Source organism: Haplochromis burtoni, unplaced genomic scaffold, assembly GCF_018398535.1.
Source record: "Haplochromis burtoni strain Fernald_Lab_line unplaced genomic scaffold, NCSU_Asbu1 Contig_108, whole genome shotgun sequence".
Taxonomy (NCBI): Eukaryota; Metazoa; Chordata; class Actinopteri; order Cichliformes; family Cichlidae; genus Haplochromis; species Haplochromis burtoni.
The window spans coordinates 112866-133735 of NW_024582469.1; the positions used below are offsets into that span (position 1 = coordinate 112866).

The window sequence follows — 20870 nt, forward strand, 5'->3', positions numbered from 1 at the left end:
TGTGGGAGCTGGGAGAGGCAAGCCCCTCCGTCAAACTTACCACAATAAGAAAAGAAAAGAAAAAAAACATGAACTCCTTCAAAATAAGATATAGCCTTATAATAGCGGTAACTGCGTTTTACTGGGGAAACCACAAAGTAAAAAACAGTAATGATAAACATAACAGTACACAAGTCCCCGGTCATCACGTGCTTTTTGAAATACAAATCACTCCAATCGCTTCCCACTGAATGTTTTCCTCACATTGGTTTATAATTTAACCAAACACAGGCTTTGAAAATTGTTCTAAATCTCCTCATTCTGGCCTTTGCTTAAACATTATCTCTAATGCACAAAATGTCATCTTTTCAGCATATAACCACTTTGAAGTCTGTCAGTGCGTCTGGATACCTAAAAAATGTAACGTTTGCTTTTTATTTTGAAATTAACGGCGCCTGTACTTCTAGTGTGCTTTGACTCTTCAGCACCGCTGCACACAGCTGTGGGCAAACCGAATCGCCTCTTTGAGCCGTAAAGTAGCCCGAGAGCCTCAAATGTTTCAGCTTTTCATTAATGCCGTGAAGTTCTAGATCAGTCCAACTCATCTGGTGCTCACTTCCTTTACGTTGTCAAAAAAATCTTAAAGAAACACCCACACTATAGCACTTATGTTTTGAAAACAAAAAAGATGTCACGTGTAGTGAAGTTTTATTTATCTGTACAAATGAAAACGAGCTCTCTATAGATTATATGTACTGCTTATTGCGTGATATTACTTCAATTTGAAAACATTAAATGGAACTAAAATGAATGACTTATGAAAACGTCACCTTAGTATGACACAGTAATCGATGGAAATGATTTCAGATGTTTCTGTGTAGTCAACAGGATCTATGACGCATCCGTACCTACATTATAATTAAGTATTTTCGGCTCGCTAACATTATTTTCTAGAACTGTGATGTTGTATTTGTTGCAATTTCTTCTGCCCTCTTGGCCAGCTCTCTCTTGAAAAAGATCGTTTCAAAGATCGGAATGATCTCGAATTGATATCGGTATAAGACATGTTAGACAGATTATAGGCCAATAAGTCATTCACAACAGTTTCAGTATTGACAATCATTTCATAACCAATGCTGGATTTTTTTTTATTTTTTTTTTGGTAGAACGCTTTTGGGTATGGCAGGCGCCGAGGGCGCACTAGACATCCCTTTTACGCACGCGGCGACTATAGGGACAGCTGTGGGCCTACATTGAGAAACTTGAGACACAGCCGCGGCTGAAAGGCCCAATCCATGAATTCCAACAGACCCCTAAACGGTTCAGCAGACCACCACCACACAGTAAACGGTAAAGCATTAAGACAGAAGACGGAGGACTGCGATGTGACCTCACCATGGTGACATTATGCGCAAAAGTAGACTCGCTGGTAACACTGCTTTGTGTGACCTTTGTTTTAATGACAAAGGCACAATATGAAAACTACAATTTTCGAAATTTTTCCGGAGAGGACCTCATGCCCCTCACCGCTGCGTACGGGAAGGCGCTGGATTATTACGCAGCGGGAAACTGGACGGAATCGATCCAGTACTTGGAATTAAGCCTACGTTTGCACCGGCTTCTGAAGGACAGCGTGAGACACTGCGCGAGCCACTGTAACTCGAGCAAGCATGACGACGAGTCTTTTGCTGGATACCCGGATCTCCGCGTCTACTGGAACGTTATGATGAAGGCGACCTGTCAGAAGAAGTGCAGGGCGCTTTTCCCCGCGTTCCAGCTGCCTCCTCCCGGCCGAGAGATCCTGGAGGATTTCAGCAGAAGATCTCCCTACAGATACCTGCACTTTGCTCACTCACAGGTCAGACAACCTCCAATAAATTCACCACACCCATTTATTTAAAGGTATTTGCAATATGTTAAACTACTATGTTTTTTTTTTTTAAATACTTCCGTTTGGTTTGGATCAATATATACATTCTGCGTGTAGACTAATGACAAATTAAAGAAAAATAATAGGTTGATTTCACTTGGACGCGCAATAGAGCAGAAAACTTTAAACGGAGCCATGTGTAATATACCTCCAAATATTCCACTCTGTTGACTTTCAAATGTCGGACAAAAATAAATAATTCCAACTCCTGCAGCGATTTTTGCGGTGATTTTTAGTTTGTGCGATAGAAAAAACAAAACAAAAACAAAAAAACCCACAGACCTCTGTGCGCTATTTCACAACATCCAAAGTAATTTGTGTGCACAGCTGAATGACCTGCAGAGGGCGGTACCATGCGCCCACACCTTCCTCCAGAGGAACCCTGAGGACCAGCAAATGCAGCAGTTGATGGAGGACTACAAGAGCAAGTATGACCTGAGCGGCTACCTCATTGACCACGAAAAACGACCCTACGAGGTGAGAAGCGCTCAGCCATTGTTCTTAAAATCTGGAAAAGCCTCACCTGCAATCTCTTAAAAAAAAAAAGAAAAAAAAAGGAGTATGAAGTCTGCAAAGCAACATCTGCTTAAGTCAAAAACAGTTTGGAAATTGTTTAGATAAAGCAAAGAATGGGTTCTACTAAACACTGACTGTATTTACTACATTGATTGAGTCAGTCCAAAAATGTCCTGATGGAAAAGTCATTATGTTTTCAGTTTCAATGCCCCAAAGCAGATCCAAACTCCACTTGGAAAAAACCCCAGAAATACAAGCCAAAGCTTTTGTGTTGGCTCACACAGACTCCTGACCCAAACATGAAATCTTGACACGCTATCCTGCAAGAAACTACCTCACAAGTTGAAGTTATCTGCAAGGACGAGTGGGTGCAAAATTTGTATAAAGCTTCCCAAACTTATGCATTCATGTGTTATTGGGGCTAACACATACAAATCAGAAAACAATGAAATACTTCAATGAGACTGAACTGCTTGAGCTGTAGAAGGTGCTGTATTGGGCCTTTCTTTTATAAGTAATAGAGTGAACAAACTCTTTACTTGGATTATTTACAATTTGCCAGATAATGGTTTCTAATTTTGTTTCCAGACGTCATTTCTGAGAGGAGTGAAACTTGTGGGTTCGGGCGACTACAGCAGCGGTGTTCAAGAGTTGGAGGAAGCTCTGTGGCTCTACTTCCAGGAATATGACCTGTGTCAGGCCGAATGTGAAGGGATCACTCAACTTTTACCAGACAGAGACTTCTATGCAGTCATAGCAGGTTGGTGTGTCATATTTTAAAATGTCCAGATTATCAATATACTCACTAATGAGCATCTAAACGACACTAAAATCTTCTTTAAAAATAAATCTAAAATGTAAAAGCTGTGATTTTAGAATCAGAAATGATTCTGGATCCAGTGTTTCTTCCGTTTTTCAGCACACTACTAGTTTCATGTAATCTGGATTCTTTCTGCTTGTCAACAGATGCCTACATTGACACATTAAGGTGCAAACTGAGGTGCGAAGAAAACCTGACACCGAATATTGGGGGTTATTTTGTAGTGAAATTTGTGCCCACTGTTTACCACTACCTCCAGTATGCCTATTATAAGTGTAAGTTCAGCATCATCACAGATTCCGAATATTCTTTCTCAACACTTTCTGCTGTTGAATCTCTGAGTGTTTGTGGTCTGTGTATTTTCTGCACAGTGAACGATGGACGCAGTGCCGTGCCCTGTGCTCACAGCTACTTCCTGTTCGAGCCTGAGGACCCAGTCATGAAGCAGAACCTGCTATATTATAAAGCCTACAGTCAACAGTGGGGGCTTCAGTCCAACCACTTTACCCCCAGGATGGTAAGATGAAAATTGGAAAAGTTTGTTGCAGAATAAAATTGAATATTGCTCTATAATAATCATGCCACCAATCTTTGTCTTAACAGGAAGCTTTCAAACACTACAACCAGACAATAATGCAAAAAAAGATGTTGGCATTTGCAGAAACATACTTCGGTCTGTCTGATGAGGTGAGCTTCACACAAAAACAGCTCATTCTTTGGCCACATAAGAGCTTAGATTGCCTGAAATGCTGAATGAAATCCCTTAAAAACATTGATTATCCAATATAATCCAGTATAATCAATCTGATGTTTATTGAACATTCAGGGAGAAGTTTTGTGGCTGCATGTTTTAGCACTTTGTAATGTAATTGCGATCTGGATGGTTCTTCCAGGACTTTCTAGGACCAGAGGAGGTTGCACGGTCGGCCCCAGACTCTCCTGATGCTGAGTTTGAAGGTATTGGAGATTATGAGGAGTCAATTTATGCAAACTGGAAGCAACTGAAGGGCAAAGGGGATGCTGGCGAGTCAGACATCTGACAACTTTCTGGAGTTTACAGAGAATAGTCTGACTATAAGACTATAAATAACCACTTGTTACAACCAAGGTATGCAGAAGAGCGTCTGTGAATGTGCAACATAGTGCCACTCCTGTCATTAAGAACAAGAAACTGAGACTACAATTCACACAGGATCACCAGAACTGGACAACAGAAGCTAGACTGGAAAACTATTGTAGTCTGATGATTCCCACAGTCCGGGTTTCTGCTGTGACATTCAGACAGTGGGATCATAATTTGGCATTAACAACATAAAAGCGTGGATCCATCCTCCCTTGTAGCTACGGATCTGGGTTAGGATTATAGTTAACACATCATGTCACAAAGCTCAAATCATCTCAAACGTTTCTTAAACAAGACGATGAGTTCACTGTACTCAAATGGCCTTCACAGTCACCAGATCTCAGTCAAACAGATCACCTTTGGGATGTGGTGGAATGGGAGATTCCCATCATAGATGTGCAGCAACTGTGTGACAATATGTTGATAGACCAAACTCTGTGATAAATGTTTCCTGCACCTTGTTGAATCTATGCCACAAAGAATTAAGCATAAGCAGTCCTGAAGGTAAAAAGAGACCCAACCCTGTGCTAGCAGTACCTAATAAAGTGGCTGATCAGTGTAATTAGACTTTAAAACTAGTAATATTGTAGCTGTCACAACAAACCGGGTCGTTATGAATTATGAACATGAAACTGAAGTAGCAAGTTAGTCAGCGTTGCACAGATGGTCAACCAAATATTTACAAATTATCAGATACTTTCAAGCCAGATTCAGTACAGTTTAATACAGTATATTAAGCAAGTCGGTAACATTGTATTAAAATTGTTTAGCTGTAAACTTCATCTAATGTAACACAAACAATCAGCAACAAAAGTTTAATTATATCTGGATTCATAGCAGCAGACACTCATGCAGTGGATCACAGAGTCACTCGAGTTCAGGTAGGTTTTATTATGGGTTTTAATATACAGTAATATGAGTATTTACACTGAGAGCCAGGTTACCTAAAACTAGACAATGTTGGCTTTTAATAGTGAGTAGTGCCAAAGTCCTTTTAATAAGTCAAACTACAGTATGCGATCACAGCTACAGTAAACATGGTGTGACCTGAGCTTCCAGCACACTCAAGGACAGACATGTCCTAGAGATTTTTTCATGTTTCTACAGCGTTTATGGGTGAAAGAGTCCAACTGTAATTTTAACAGATATGTTAACCCTTTAAATGAAGCCTGTGGTGACAAATATTGAGCACGTGTGACGTTATATACTGTTAAAAGTCTTTTTCTTGTCTACAAAAACAATTTATTAAAGTTATTTTCAGGAGGCAGGAACCCCTTGTGTGATGGACTTCAACTCAACGTATCAACACTCCTTTAACGCTCCTGTAGGTTGGCTGGCAGTGTAACTCGGATAATTTCTTCTGGCACCTGTGCCAACGACTCTTAATGCTATTAATGATAAAATACAGCTTTGTGTGACAATCACAGGAGTATAAGCCTCTAAACCTGATCGACACGCTCTGTTACTCAATTTTTTAATGCACTTATATACTGCTCATTATGTGGATCTGTTCAGTCAGAAGTATATAACCTGTAACCATTTAGAGACAAAGCATAATCAGCTAACCCTCAGAAGCCAAATTAATAATTCATGTACATTTCTGGACTTGAGGGAGATCCTGCGAGACATCTGTGTTGTCTCGTTATCATTTTTCAGTATGAAAGTCTAATACTGGCATGTATAAAACACACGGCCGTAGCCTGAGTGAGAGCCAGTGACATTTCTGAGCATTCAGAGAAGCTGAGATTTCCCCTAAGATGCAAAGATTTACATCTCTTCTCGCTGATTAAATCATCCAAAACAAGCAGTTTCAGGCGGTAAAAGTGTTCTCTCTTCAGGCTTGTGCTTCCAGTCAGAGCGGCAGTGAGTCACTGCTGTCTAAAGGGTCAGTACATTATATTTAAACAGCACCCATGTTCAGCATACATGTATGCATACAGTATAGTTTGTATGCGGATTACAGGATCATACAGCGGGATGAAACATTGGGTGCATACATGTGCAGCTGGCCATCCAACACCATCCCTCGCAGGTTGGAACTACACGTTCATACATTAGCAATTATTATGTAGAAGCATTGATTTAGGATTAGGAAAGGAAGCATAAGGGGAGAAATTATGGCTATTACTCTGGAATGTAAAGGTCTACAAAACAAAACCCTCATCTAGACAGACAAGATGTCAGCAGCCTGATATTTTTACACTTCTATTACAGCTAAAGTCACACTTCTGAGAGGAGGTGGTTGTGCTCTCCACGAGGTTAAATATGTAACTGTTCTCTAATACAAGGCTTCATTAAACAAGTCAAGACTGAGCGAGGTGCATGGCCTACCTTCTGTGAAATCATTTAAAGGGGTGAAGCTTTTTAACAGTCAGTACAGCAGAAGACCTGCTGTGACCTGTCGAAGCGAAAAAAAAAAAAAAAGCTTCTGTGTGTGTCCCAGACAAAAAGAAACAAAGATGTGGCAAAATGAAACAGGAGAAGGTGACGGCAGCAAAAGTGACTCAGACAGCTACAGCCAGACTTTATGGTCTGTAGGAGTGCCCTCAGAGCTTCCATACTCCTGATTTATTTTTCCAGGTGGCTTGAGTACCAACATAAGAAACAGGAAAAATCTGAGGGCCAGTAATGGAAGACATCTTTGTTTTGTCTCCTCAGAGTGGACTGCACACAGTGTAAGGAAGATAGGACAGCAGAGAGATATGACTCAAACTCCCTTAGATCTGGAAAGAGAAGAGGAATGGGGTGGAGAAAAAAAACAAGAGGAGAGGATAAGGAAGATAAAGAGGTGGGAGAAGAAGATAAAGATTGAGTCCCAAACTGAAAAGCCAAAGACGAGCCTTTCAGTTTTCTACAATGTAAATGACAGAGGCAAAAACTGAGGAGAAGCAATCAGCAAAGGTTTAACTTTGCTCGAAAAACTGCTTTAATGACTAATTTAAAAACAGCTGCCAATTAATTTTCTGTTTACTAATCACTAAAGCAGACAGAAGATCAAAATATTTAAAAAAAAAAACATTAATAAAAAGTGAACCTTTTATTAATGAAATGATACAAATCAACACAGAAGCTATATGCTAGGAATGGCAACCAACTCTGAAGCGGCACGCAGCACAAATAAAAATGAAGCAAACTAGGATAACACAGTGAATAGGAGTTTGTATATTTTATGAATGGGTACTGCAATATGCACAGGCTATGTAAAGACTGTAGTATGTGGCATTGCTTTATGCCATTGTTTCTATACAAATACACATTAATAAAAAAAAGGATCATAAATGAGGAAAAATAAGAATAAAGAAGCAGGTAACAGATACAAGTGAGAGTCCTTAGAAAAAGGTCAGATGATTCTTACAAAACAGATGGCAATACAGTGATATAATCATCAGTGGTTTAATGATGTCCCAGCTTTGGGATCAGCTCTGAAAGGTGGGATCGTACCTTCCTTTCCGGATATTTCTGGAAGTGATGCAGGAAAAAGATAAACAGGGACAGCAATATTATCAACTTTGGTGTTCAAGGAGCAGTGTGATAAAAAAAACAAACCACGCAGTGCAGAAAAACTGGCATTTACTTCAAATCTCACATCTTCATCTTTTGCTATCAACAAAGTAAACTCTACTGCCTGCCGGTGCAGGATCTGTCCGGGTAGATACAAGCTATAGTTATGAGATGAAGGCAAAAGATTATGACGAGCGCATCCGTTCCTCTGCATACTGCAGGCGTGCCACGGCAAAGCTAGCATGAGACAAGACAAAGCGGATAAAGCAGGCAGAAGAAAGACGATTGGGAGTCAAATCCAGCTGTGCACACTGAACTATGGAGAGACGTGCTTTCTAATATGTGCACCAGTATGCCAGAGAAAACTTCAAAGAGCGCCTCACCAATGCAGCAAAGCACTCCTAACATCACTAAAGTGAGCTGTTGGTGCCATGCAGAGAGGAGGAGAGGGCTGCAGAGGTCTGAGCATACCCAAACACACCCATTGAATTGCTGAGGTCAGTCTGACATGGGAACTTACAGCAGTTTCACCATCTTGGACAAATTTACCCGAGAGAATAGCAACTAACTGTTGATTAATAAACTGTTTTTTTTTTTCTTGAATTAACTGTATTAAGTAGAAAAACATGCCCTCAACAAATTCCTGTCCCCAGAAAGCTCAGCCAACAAACCTAACCCTAATTTTGTTACTCTTCTTCAAATAGGAGTCAAATTCTAATCATCATCATCATCATCTCATGCCATGATGCAAGTTTCAGGGAAGATTTTATGTAAACGAAACAAAACAGCAAGCTACTGAAATGCTTTCATTTGTGCCAAATTCCTCGACATACCCACAGATGGTGAACCATCTACTGCACATCCACCCGCTTTAAGAAGAAACCCACATGCTCTCTTGTGGTGAGTATGGATCAGGCTGCAAGCAGAGAAGCGTTCAGCAGCGAGCTGCAGGCAGGCGTCTACGTTAGCTGACAGAAGGAACACGGCAGGCACACACAGACGGAGGCATGCCAGAGCTCTTACTTAAATCCCCAACCAGTTCCCCCCAGGATTATCGCCGCCAGCAGAATAGCCCCAGCAACCGAGCCTATGATGATATTGGTACCACTGGGACCTGTGGGAGCGAAGGAAGAGGCATATAGGCGTGCTGAGAACCAATAAGTCACTTTTTGGGTAGTTAATATACGCATTATGTACATATGGAAAATAAAATAGGCTTCATGTTCTGCACCACATACAGTCAGGTCCTTAACTATTTGGACAATTACACATTTTTTCCTCCTCTTGAAAATGAGGTGCTGCATAAAAATGGCTCCAATTTCCAAACAGTAAATCCAATAGTTTGCTAAAGTTGACAGTCGGCACTTCAATTAAATCTTGATGATTTAATTTAAATTAATCTGGTAGTGCACAGAGGTTATAAATTACAGAAAAGGTCAAGGTCAAATTTATTTATATAGCACATTTCAAACAGCAGATGCTGCACAAAGTGCTTAACAATATAAAAATGGTATTAAAAGCAACAATGTAATACAATAATAACAGTAAAAAACAATAATAGGACAGTAAAAGAATTAAAACAATAACTAAACTAATTCAAATAAGACCAAAATGCTTGGGTCAAGAAATGTGTCTTTAGTAAAGATTTAAATTGCTCAAGTGTTTGTGCAGATCTAATATTTAAGGGGAGACTATTCCAAAGTCTGGGACCTGCCACAGAGAAGGATCTATCACCACGGGATTTGAGGTTAGTCCGTGGGATGGACAGCATTAGTTTTGAGCTAGACCTCGTGGTTTTTCCTGGAGCATAGGCAGAGAGGAGCTCAGACAGGTAAGGAGGGTCTCGGGCATTAAGTGACTTAAAAACAAAAAGTAGAAGTTTAAATTGGATCCTGTAGGAGACAGGAAGCCAGTGTAAAGAAGCTAAAACTGGGGTTATATGCTCTCTCCGTTTGGTACCAGTTAGCAGGCGAGCAGCAGCATTTTGAACCATCTGAAGACGATGGATGGTGGCCTGATCTAGACCATAGTACAATGAATTGCAGTAGTCCAATCTGCAAGTAAGAAAAAGGTGAATAACACGCTCAAAGACGTTAGCTGGAAGGTATGGCTTTACCTTGGCTAGCTGTCTTAACTGAAAAAAAACAGGACTGAACTACTGCACTCACCTGCTTATTCAATTTAAAAGAACCATCAATGTAGACACCGAGGTTTTTTACATGACAAAAGAAGTATCACATTTATTGAAATAGCTGTATATTAGTTTGATTTAAGAGATGGGTAAGGGTGTAGGTGTGTATGTAGATGATTTTCTGTTAAAACATTTTAGTTGATGTTCATAGATCAAAAATGAAACTTTAGAAAATCCTAGTACAACCCCAACCAAAGTTTAATTTTTCTGTTTGTTTATTTTTTAAAAATTAAATAAGCCTATTATTACTCCTCCAAGTTTTATTTTGAATTTTTTTTCTTTGTTCTGTCTCTGCTGGATTCACTGTAGCTGCAGTTTGTTGTTGAAGAGAAAACAAATGAACTGTAATTATTTATTAATATTTTTTTTAATTAATTGTCGCATCTTTTCAATAAATTATTAAACAACTAAATATTATAAAAAGCACATCATATTAAACAGCATGAATAGGTATGAACTTAAGATACGGACTTCAGATACGAAACCGACTTCTGCAAATGATTAGATGATCAAAAAGCAAATGGGCTCTGTTACTTTAGTGGAGCTGGCGGTGCGGAGTCTGTCTGATGAAAGGACTAAACTGCTCTGTGAGGTTACCTTTGTACTTCTCTGGGCCATCTGGCGAGGTGGGGGTTGGGATCGGGTCAAACACACTGCAGTCCTTCCCGGTGTAGTCTGGATCACAGATACACTTCACCTCGTTACTGCACGTCTGCATGACACAGAGGACGAACATAGTCAAAGCTTTATAAATGAGATGACGTTCTAAAGTCCAAATTTGAAACAAAGGAAGCTCCGAGGTGGGACAGATGGTGGTTGTGGACTCACCCCGTGGTGGGAGCAGATACGCAAGGATGAGGATCCAGGGCAGGTGCTGAGGTTGAAGGTGGTAACGGGGAAGCAGCGACGCTCCAAACACATCATGTTCGGCCCACATGGTGTCCCATCTTCCACATAGCCCAGATCCAAGCCATCATCCAGCACTGCGTGACCACCCCTGTGGGTCAGACAGTTATGTCAAATCATGCTTACCTAATATAATAATGTCTTCATGTGCAATCTTTTCCAAAAGGCTAATTTTCTGAGTGCATTCATCCACTACTGACAGGACAAAGAACTAAAATTAAAAAAAAAAAAAAAAAAAAAAATAGATGAAGCTGACATTTTTTCATGCCGAGGTTTTGAATTTCATCAGGCTGCCTCACCTGCAGTCCAGGTATCTGCTCTGATGGTGGATGGTCAGGCTGGTGACCTTTCCCTGCAGCTCGCCAAATCTCGGTCTGTCTGTCAGATTGGTGCAAAGCAGCAAACCACACAGAACATCCCTGATGCAGGAAACCGAGAGAAGATGGAACAATAAAAGCTTAAAAATATTCCAGATAATCTAATTATAGGTCACAGTTCTGTTGTTATACACAGAAAGTTATATTCACTGACTGTTTATTGCACGGCACCCATCCCTGGCCACTGGAGTGTGGACCACAGTTTCCTCTCTCTGTGCCCTCAGAGTTCAGCTTTTCATAGCAAAATCTGTCAGCTGAGTCTGGGAAAAGAGAACAAACTCGCATTTATTACAGGGAGTGTTACAATTAACTTATTAAGAAGATGTAAAAACACAGCGGTTATGGCCAAAGAAAAGCGTTAGCATGAATAGCTATTAGAGGGCAATAAAAAAAATAAATCAAGAAATAAAGCTCATTATCAAATCCAAACCTACTGAAGCCCCACAGAGTCTTGCACTGGCTATCTCTGGTCTTGCAGCGACCTCCATAACAGCGACCCTGGCAGGGAAAAGAGAGGAATTAAAGATGCAGAGCAGATAAGAGAGGGAGGGAAGAATGTGCTATTAAATATAACTGTAATTGAACTTTACTTGGCCATCTTCACACGTGTAGCCATCCAGTTTGTGGACATTATGGGGACACTGGAAGAGAAATAACATCATCTGCCTTTTTAGAGTCACTGTGGGTGTTAGATCTCTGAATTTCTCTGCAGGGTGCTCTTTTTCACCTGGCTCGAGTCTCCCGTGCAGGTCTCAGGAATGTCACAGTCATTCACAGCACTGCGGCACGTCACCCCTCTCAGCTCATACTGCATCAGCAGCAGAGGAGAACACAAATGTGAGACATGTGGAGGAATGGTGCACGGAAAATGAGATGGACACACAGTCAATCTGTGCTATCTAGTTAGCTCCTCCAAGTCCAAAGCTGGTCTACAGCTATGAGCTCTGTCAGCGTCCCCACAGAAGTCGAGCTCCATTTAAATATTTAATTTTGCCTCAGTTATGGAGGAAATAACAGTCCTCTGTTAATGAACCAGCAACACTGGCTGCACCTCTACCAAGATTTTATATCAGTTTGCACCATCGTAGCATTTCCAATCAGCCTGACGGAAATGCAACCTTATATTCTCAGATAAGGTATCAGCACAGGGATCTTGGGGATGGAAAGAATTATGGTTTAATGCATTAAAACAGCTTACCTTACAATCACTGCAGCAGAGCCCATTGCTGCACATGGCATTATGGGTAAGAGTGCACTTTTTGCAGCAGTTGGCTCCACTCAGGGTGCACTCCTGCAGGGAAAGAGAGTGTTTTCTTTTAGGTCCTCACATCCCAAACTCATAACTAATACCTACACTTACAATCTAACACAGTATAAAGACAAAACTAGTTAAACCATCGTTGAATTAATTAGTTTATGCTCACCACCAGTGATCCACAGTCGCATTCCTCTCCAAGCTCTACATACCCATTGCCACACTCTGATGGGTCTAGGAGCTACGTGGGAAACAGACGGTAAAAACACATTTCTAAAAGGCACAATGTGAATCCATTCAGTCTATAGCAAGAGATGAGTTTTTCTTATATTTCTATCCCTACAAAAGAGATTAATCTTGACCTTAAGAGCCTCTGATAGTAACTGACTATCTCTCACCTTCGTGGGCTTGTTGAAGAGGCAGCTGCCTCCACCCTGCTGGAGGAAACGCAGATACTCATCTATACTACAGCGAGAGAACTTCCTTGGCAGGTAGTAGCTGATTAACACAAGAAACAGAAAATATTTAGCAATTTATCAATTAACTGAAAAATCTGTTGAAAATCAAAAGACATCTGTTTTTGCTCAGAATTCTTACTAAATGTACAGAAAGCTTAATTTATTGTTACCCTGTATCCTCCATGATACAGCCCAGCCACGGATCTGGACACCTGCAGTCACCTGGAGAAAAGAAAAACAAGCCTGTGCTGAAACTGAGGATGTGCTTGTTATACCTGAAACAGTGAGATGATGCGTTTGCTCAGTGATAAATGTATAAGAATAGGCTCAGTGGGCAAATTAAATGAGTGCTGTTTATTAGATTTCTTATGGTGGTGGAGGGATGATGATTTGGGCTCGTTTTAAAGCCACAGGATCTGATTATCTTGCAGTCACTGAGTCTAACATGATCTCCTCTGTATGCCAAAGTATTCTAATCTCAAATGTGAGTCCTGTGCAAGGCTTTAGTTCAGTTTTACCAGCAGCTGTTCGCTCCTTGTTCCTTAGCATGCCGATGTTCTGACCAAGACTCTGAGACAATGTGATGGCCATAGGACCCACACTGCCAAACTGAAGAAACACACAATCAAACACGCTAATAATTATCCTCACAAATATCAATATTTAGAAGTTTAGTAGACAGTAGAGAGCACAAATGTCACCTCATTGATCCCTCCACCCCGAGTCAACGAGCAGATGCCCCCAATGTAGGCTGCCTCGCTGCGGCTGCTCATGAACGTCCTCCCACTGTGGCAAAGACAAGACTGTTAGGAGAGAAGGAGAGCAAGCCGGAGGAGGATGAGGACAAGAAAATAAAGACTCACGAGAAGAGATGCACAGCATCAACGCGCTCCTTGATGCTCTCCTTCCTGTACTTCATGAAGTCACGCAGGGTGAGCAACGGGTCATCGCCGACAGCGACCCTGTTTTCAGACGACCAGGTTTCCATGGCTACCAGGACGATGCGAGTGTTGAGCTGCTCCTTGTAGATCTAAAAGAGATAATCAGCACGTGATTGTGCATCCTCACCTGGTATGTAATCAATTATTTAAGTGCCCAATTTCTGTGAACAGTTGCAGTAGACCCCTCTGAAAGGAAGAGGGTGCTGTGGGATAAGGCTGTGGACTAGTTCCTTCTTTATAATAGAGTACAACAGCTCAGTCTCGAAGAAAAATAGCTCGTCTTAGATGGTTCTGTCTATTCTTTTAATGACAGCTTCATGAAGCTGTGTAAATTAAATTTCCATATAAAATCTTTTGTCAAAGCTAAATTTGTCATGGTTTAGGTAGGAGGTCATTCAGTATTCATACATATTGGAGGAATATGCAAATCACTAATATTCCCAGTGCAGCTGGTTAAAGATGCTTCAGCTAGACCGTAACATGTAAACCATCTTTCACTCATCCTGGCAACGTTTCCAATGTAACCTTTTGCCGTCTACCTAAAAATCCCTGTCAGAGCTGGTTAACTCCAGATCAACCCTCCAGATAATTCCATCTGAAATCTTTGGATACAATCTGTTACGCTTAAATGTGCTATAATAATTCATATTTATGAATAATAAAGATTTAAATTGTGCAATATTGCATATAATGGAGACAGTTGTATCCATCTACTTCAGTGATGGAGAAGGAAGGCAACAGCTGGTTGCCACAGAAACCGTCACTGTCCCCAGCCAGTGAAGGGTTTCACATGCTGAGGACAAAAGCATGGAGTGATTTTTTTTTTTTGCTCTTCATTTGGCTGTTTTAGAGGATAATCATATGCAATCAGCTCCATTCCACACACGGCAGGAAAAAGGTTTTTATATAAATGATACAAAAGGCTCACAGTGAGTGCTCTGAGGTTTCTGACTGTAAAGGTTCATCGCTTTACTCCGTTCATAATAAACATCTCCAAAATAATTCATCCTCCAGTATAAGCACCATTTGTCCTACTTAAAATCTAAACATGCAACATTTTCACTTCTGTTTGATGTGCAATACTCTGCAAAAGTCTTGGCTCAGCCCTCATTTCTTCATATTTTAACAGGAAAATGGGAAATAAATGGGCCATTTATTGAAACATGTGCAAACACACATGCAAAAATAGTATAAAAGGTAAAACTAAAGTTTGAGAGTGAATATGATTATCTTTACTCTTCAACACAGGCTGAACTCTACTAGTCAAGCTTTCCTGTGATTTCTTTAAGTAGCCTTCAGAAATATTTCACCAGGCTCATTGAGGACAAAAAAAAGCTCCTCTTTGGATGTTGGCTGCTTTTTGTTCTATTCTGTCAAAAAAATTCCCATATTGCTTAAATAATGTTGAGGCCCACTCTGTGGAGGCCAGTCCATGACTGATGGTGCTCCGTTGTTTGCTTTTTCTATCCAGGTATGCTTTTGCTGCACTGACAGTATGTTTGGGATCATTGTTATGCTAAGAATTTAGGCCACTGTCAATCAGAGTAAAAAAAATAAAATAAATGGCTACAAATGGCTGTAGACACTCACTGTTGTAGCTCTCTCCACCTCCTCCGCACATACTGATCACATTTTTGGTTCAAATTAACAAGATTGAATTCATCCCATTTCTTAAAGACATGACTTCCGCATACTGTGGCTACTTCTTTTGTCCTCCACTTTTCCATGCCAATCCCATTTTTCAGTTGGCAGCTCTTTGAGAATCACCTTGTTGGTGCAAAAATACTATTTTATGTCTGTCAAACTGATATTTTTGACACTTTTAATAGATTAAACTAAAGAAATTATAACAAATTATGTGCTTTAGCAACAGACTGCTAGTAACAACATGCCTAAAGACACCATTTAAGATACCTCTTTGGTTTTTTGCTAAGCTGTCATGTGTGTAGACACATCCCTTGATTAAGGTGCCATTTTTTATGCTTGAATGATTTATGGGCGAGTGTTAAACATTCCTCTCAAAAAGGTCAGATACATGAAAAAGAGTGAAAAAGCAGCCAATGTCCAAAGAAAACCTATTGCATTTGAGAAAAAGAAATGAATAATAATGGACATGGCTTAAAAACAAAGTCACAGTAAAATGGCTTGTAGGACTTTCCCCAAATACAAAACGGCAGCTGTCCAACTCAGAAATGTTTCATCTGCCAGAAAAGCCTCTGAAATGTGGCAGCAGCCATAAAGAAAGCTTGAGAGCCCCTGATTCAATATGAGGGAAGCCATGCTTAAAGAGAAAACAATCAAAACATCAAGAACTCAAAAACATTTAAAAACTTACAGATTTTTTGTTACATTTATACCATCTACGCCTGTCCTTTAAGCACTGAACATCAAAGGTTTTATCTGCTGCAGGGCTTAAAACTATTCTTATTAAAAATATAAAAATAAACTCCTCACCAAATCTGCCATGTTCACCACCGATTTAGAAAAAATCTTCGTCTGCGTGGTCGACCGGCGTAACTGCACAAACTAAAAAGAGAAGACCATGTTACTGCAAGACTCACAATCAATTATTATCACTCCTGTTACTCAAACAAGGCAAAAGAGAACTTGTGGGAGCTGCCGGGTTCACAGATACCAGTTCATAATCGTTGACCACCATCAGCTCGATGTACTTGGTCTCAGTCTGGACGGTGCGTTGGCCTCGCCTCACCTGGAAGAGGGCAAAATAAAATCCACAGAGCCAGACGTTTGAGCGTGCTGTCACTTTAACCTTGATACAAGATAAACAGACAGAACACCACAACACTATTACTCACACTGCATGCGTGCACACATGCTGACACTGATGAAACTCTAGAGTGTGTCCTTGAAAAGGCAACACAACATGGAGATCATTCATAAGCAGATTTTAGTTACTTCTGCCTGAAAAGATAGACTTCAGCGTGAGCGTGATCACTTTAGATGTTTGATAGAAAGAAAAACAATGGCTCTGAAAAATAAATGTGCTCAGGTGGGTTTTCTTTTTTTGTTTTGTTTTTTTAAATACTCAGACCTAAGTACAGCATGTTGAGCAAACAACTGTCATCACATTTCGATTCTAACTTTATTATAGTGTGATTAGTCCAGAGAGCACGAGACTGACTTATCTCAACTGAAACCAGCTTTGCACTCATGAAAGAGCCCATTGATCACAGGTAAAAATGGGGTTTGCTGCCACTGAAGGTCATTTTTTAATTTGTAGTACTTTGGATAATGCTGAAAGATGAAAAGTTACAGGCAAAAAAATCATTTTATTACAGTTGTTTTTAAGTCTGCTTTGAGTTAGCCTGAAGGATGCATACAGACATCTGTGCAAAGCCAAACATTCACCCTGTGAAGGTAAAATTAATGAGGAACCATAAAGGCTGTCGCCCAGACAGACATATGTTCAACTTCACACCTTCACTTCTTTGTACGGGTCTACAAGTCTAAACAGAGTTCAAATTTATTCCAGAGGTGTTGCCTCAGAATTTCTCTTTTTTTTTCCCCCTAGGACTGTTTTTAATCAGAATTAAAAATGAGTCATATCATCATCTGACTTATTTGTAAAATGTTAATTTCTCCTCACTGATGATTCTCTGTTGGTGACTCTCTCAGCATTGCTGCTGCCAAAATGATCCCAGCGGGCCAACTGTGTGTTTGGAGGTGTGTGTGCAGATGAAGAATCAGAGCTTGAAGGAAAACTGACTTGTCTTCTTGAGCGTCGAAGACCTTCTGTGAGTATCGGCTTTTCTTCGGTAGACCAGTTGACTTCATCGCTTAGCTCGCCATCCTCTTCGCTTTGCCTGTGTGACTGCATCTTAGCCTCTGTGCTGTTCATGGAGCATCCTGCAACACATAAGCAGACACCACTGAGAGGGAAAAGTGGCTGTTATCATTCCAGTGATGGATGCAACCATGTATTTTAGTCCAGTGATCTGCAGGAGAAATCAATATCAGAGCCCGTGGTAGGGAGAGCAGAAAAAAGGGGAGCGCATGAGCACAAATGGAGAGAGTTAGGGGTGAAGAGGCACAGAGGAACAGGAATGAGCGGGGAGGTGACTCCAGAGAGGAAGAGTAAGGGTCAAATGGGCGAGGTGGAGAAGGAACGCAGCCAAATGAGACGTTTAGGAAGGGCGTGGAGGACAGATGGACAACCTGAGGACACTGAACGTGAAGGGAGTGAAGAAGCAGAACCAAACAGGGGCTTGCATTACAGAACATTTGACTGCATTAGATAACTGTCAAGGACAAAAGTGTCGTCTCCAAACAAGGAATAGCACCAGCCTTTGAGGTTTAGTAACAAACTGCGTCTCGTCAGGGTTTCATCAAAATAAGATCCAGATTTTTAAATGTATCTTTTTCCCCACCACTAACAGCTCCTCATAGTCAATTTCTGTATCATTAAACCAATGAGAGCTTATATGAATACTGACATTTGGAAATTACTGTACGAGAAAAAAAACGAGAGGACTTACCTGGACAGGGAGGTGGAAAAAGGTCAGTGTTAGGCATTCGAAACACAACGTGGTCATTGTTCTCCTGGAGGGCGACAGGGAAGAACACAGAGGGAGAGGAAGATGGAAACAATTTAATGAATGTCAATTTTTTTCTGTAGCTGAAATGCAGCAAGGGAAGCCAACAAAGAACAAAGAACCACACACAAGCAGCCAGTCTTTTTCTTGTTTTGTCTAGTTTACTTTTTTCACTAATCAGCAAAATCCTTATTTTAAAAGAAAAAAAATATTATCGAGGGCTGAAAAACTGCCTGAATCTTCTTTGCAGAGCCAACTGGTCTCAAAAAAAGAGGAGACGTAGAAACAAAAGGTGCAAAAGTAAATGATACTAAATCATTAAATGATTCTAAAAATCTGGAGAAATCTGTGGGGGAAGTTTCCCACCCCACAATTAGTCCTGGATGCCTGTGATCTTCATACCCTCAACCAGCACTGCATTAAAAACAGATATGAGTCAGTTAAAGAAATCACTGCATGGGCTCAGGAACTCTTCCAGAAATAATTGTGAGCACAGTTCATTGTGCCATCCACAAATGTACAAATGCATATTAACACAGTCCTCAGGACTAAAGAGGAGCGGGACCTCTTTAGTTGTTATTAGTCCTCAGTTCAAAAGCCTGCATCCTTGATGCTATAGGAGTGCATTAGTGCCTATGGATTTGGCAGCTTGTACACCTAAAAAGGTATATATAGGGTTTAGAGCAACATATGCTCCCATCCAAATGGCGTCTGTTTCAGTGAATGTCTTGCATATTTCAGCAAGACAATACTAAATCACATACTGCATCCATTAAAACAGCATGTCTTTTCAGTAGAAGGCCTAACTGCAGCCCAGACTGCTGAGCAGCTAGAATCCCATGTCAGGCAAATATTTGATCTCATTACTCTTCCAAAACTCCAGCAACTGCTCTCCTCAGTTCCCAGATGTTTATGGGATGCTGCACAGAAGTAAACATGGTCTTTTATGACCAGGGAGGAATTGAGCTTCAATCAGGTACTCAGAGGACCTGTGCTTATGTGTATATGTCACTCATCTTGGGATTTATGTGTCATAATTTTTAATGTTAAAAAAAAAAGCAAAAAAAAAAAAAAATTCTAAGTGAACCAGCAGCCGGTAGAGATTTGGAATAAGTGGAAATCTGAGCCTTGAAAACCTGTACTGGGATTTGATCGACAGACGTGAAACTGCAGAAAGCATTCAGTTAATGGATCTTAATGCTGCTGAAGTATTAAATATAGTTTAGAAAAACATATGCTTAAATCATAGGAAACATGAATGGACTTCTCATTGTGAACTTAAAGCTTCTGTGTGGAAAAAAAAAAAGTAGAAAGTGCTGATGCATATTTAATCAATCACAGGGCTGTCATAATGGCAGCAACTCCACTGGACACAGTGGTACACTTGAGCTGGGGATAAATACTTTATGAAAATGACCCATTTGAGAGAGAGCTGAGGAGAGAGGAAGAGAGTGAGGGAGTTTGAAGATGAGCTGAGAGGCTATTGATTCATCTCTCCAGTCTATGTAATTGAGCTGTACTGCGATCACTGAGCCTTAATGGAAAAGAAAAAAAAAAAAAGGCTCAGCCTCTTCCTCTCTAAACACTTTTATCCCACTCACATCAGTCACTCTGTTGAATCTCCATTTATTTTAAATGCAGCTCTTTTAAGATCAAAATCTGAATATTTGTAAAGGGCCAAACTTTCTTTTTGTCAACTTTTCCTTCGCTCACCTGCCTCCAGCAGATAATCTGCTTCTTTTCAGACACTGGAAATGTTTCCGTGGTGGTGGTTTGTGTGTATATTCAACACTTTCCACTCAGAAACTCAGAGATAGAGTAACACTGACGGTAAGTTATGGAGAGCGGAGATACTGTGAGAAAGTGAGACCTGACAAAGCAGCTCCCAAACATGATTCAAAGTCCTCTACTGAAAGAGAGTCTATTACATGTGGCCTGCTTAAATAAATATATAAATAAAAGTGAAAGAAAAAATATGAACGCATTGTCTTTTCACATCTTTTCATGGCGTCGCCGGAAGTTACTTACCGCTCCAGTGCCAAGAGGTTCGATCCCGTAAGAGAAGTTCCCGTCAGAAAACATCCCCCTAAATAAAACAAAATGATCATGTATGATAATTGCTTCACCACTTCTTTTCTAAAATGTGTTTCTATTTATCAGAAAACAAATAGAAAGGTGGATCGGAGGAAGGTGAGAATTATTTATTTTATTTTAAACATAACTGACCCTTCAGTCTTTAATCTTGGTTCAATAATGTTGAGCTCCAGGCTCTGGGGAAGCAAATCCATAACTGCTAATGTTCTACTGTAGATCTATGTTT

General features: G+C 40.4%; 2 protein-coding genes across 5 annotated transcripts in view; one reads left to right on the forward strand and one right to left on the reverse strand.

Moving 5' to 3' along the window:
- Window positions 1–66: 66 nt before the first annotated feature.
- Window positions 67–7368, forward strand: LOC121811894 (cartilage-associated protein-like). Its single transcript, XM_042223279.1, has 8 exons — window positions 67–1837; window positions 2237–2386; window positions 3014–3185; window positions 3392–3520; window positions 3617–3762; window positions 3849–3932; window positions 4139–4202; window positions 7027–7368. The coding sequence occupies exons 1-8, from the start codon at window positions 1376–1378 to the stop codon at window positions 7248–7250; spliced, it is 1431 nt and encodes a 476-aa protein (XP_042079213.1). The 5' UTR covers window positions 67–1375; the 3' UTR covers window positions 7251–7368.
- The window catches only part of adam11 (ADAM metallopeptidase domain 11), a 29058-nt gene continuing 15144 nt past the window's right edge, over window positions 6957–20870 (reverse strand). Inside the window, exons 6-27 of one of the 4 annotated variants that reach the window (XM_005928204.3) lie at window positions 20579–20636; window positions 18494–18557; window positions 17725–17864; window positions 16633–16707; window positions 16452–16523; window positions 13920–14086; window positions 13758–13842; window positions 13575–13665; window positions 13227–13278; window positions 12997–13096; window positions 12768–12839; window positions 12542–12634; window positions 12071–12151; window positions 11934–11984; window positions 11778–11841; window positions 11498–11603; window positions 11266–11385; window positions 10889–11057; window positions 10658–10772; window positions 8893–8983; window positions 7810–7827; window positions 6957–7091 (exon numbers count right to left, since the gene is read on the reverse strand). In XM_005928204.3, the coding sequence (XP_005928266.1) occupies window positions 7076–7091; window positions 7810–7827; window positions 8893–8983; window positions 10658–10772; window positions 10889–11057; window positions 11266–11385; window positions 11498–11603; window positions 11778–11841; window positions 11934–11984; window positions 12071–12151; window positions 12542–12634; window positions 12768–12839; window positions 12997–13096; window positions 13227–13278; window positions 13575–13665; window positions 13758–13842; window positions 13920–14086; window positions 16452–16523; window positions 16633–16707; window positions 17725–17864; window positions 18494–18557; window positions 20579–20636 (1900 nt within the window). In that variant the 3' untranslated portion in view covers window positions 6957–7075. Of the gene's footprint in view, window positions 7092–7436; window positions 7828–8702; window positions 8984–10657; window positions 10773–10888; window positions 11058–11265; window positions 11386–11497; window positions 11604–11777; window positions 11842–11933; window positions 11985–12070; window positions 12152–12541; window positions 12635–12767; window positions 12840–12996; window positions 13097–13226; window positions 13279–13574; window positions 13666–13757; window positions 13843–13919; window positions 14087–16451; window positions 16524–16632; window positions 16708–17724; window positions 17865–18493; window positions 18558–20578; window positions 20637–20870 lie in introns of those variants that run through there. The other 3 variants (XM_005928203.3, XR_001336507.2, XM_005928205.3) reach the window with 3 other exon arrangements.

Coding starts and splice junctions, on each gene's coding strand:
- LOC121811894 (XM_042223279.1), top strand. CDS start 1,376: ATGGTGACATTATGCGCAAAAGTAGACTCGCTGGTAACACTGCTTTGT. Junction 1,838..2,236: donor TGCACTTTGCTCACTCACAG/GTCAGACAACCT, acceptor TTGTGTGCACAG/CTGAATGACCTGCAGAGGGC. Junction 3,763..3,848: donor ACCACTTTACCCCCAGGATG/GTAAGATGAAAA, acceptor TTGTCTTAACAG/GAAGCTTTCAAACACTACAA.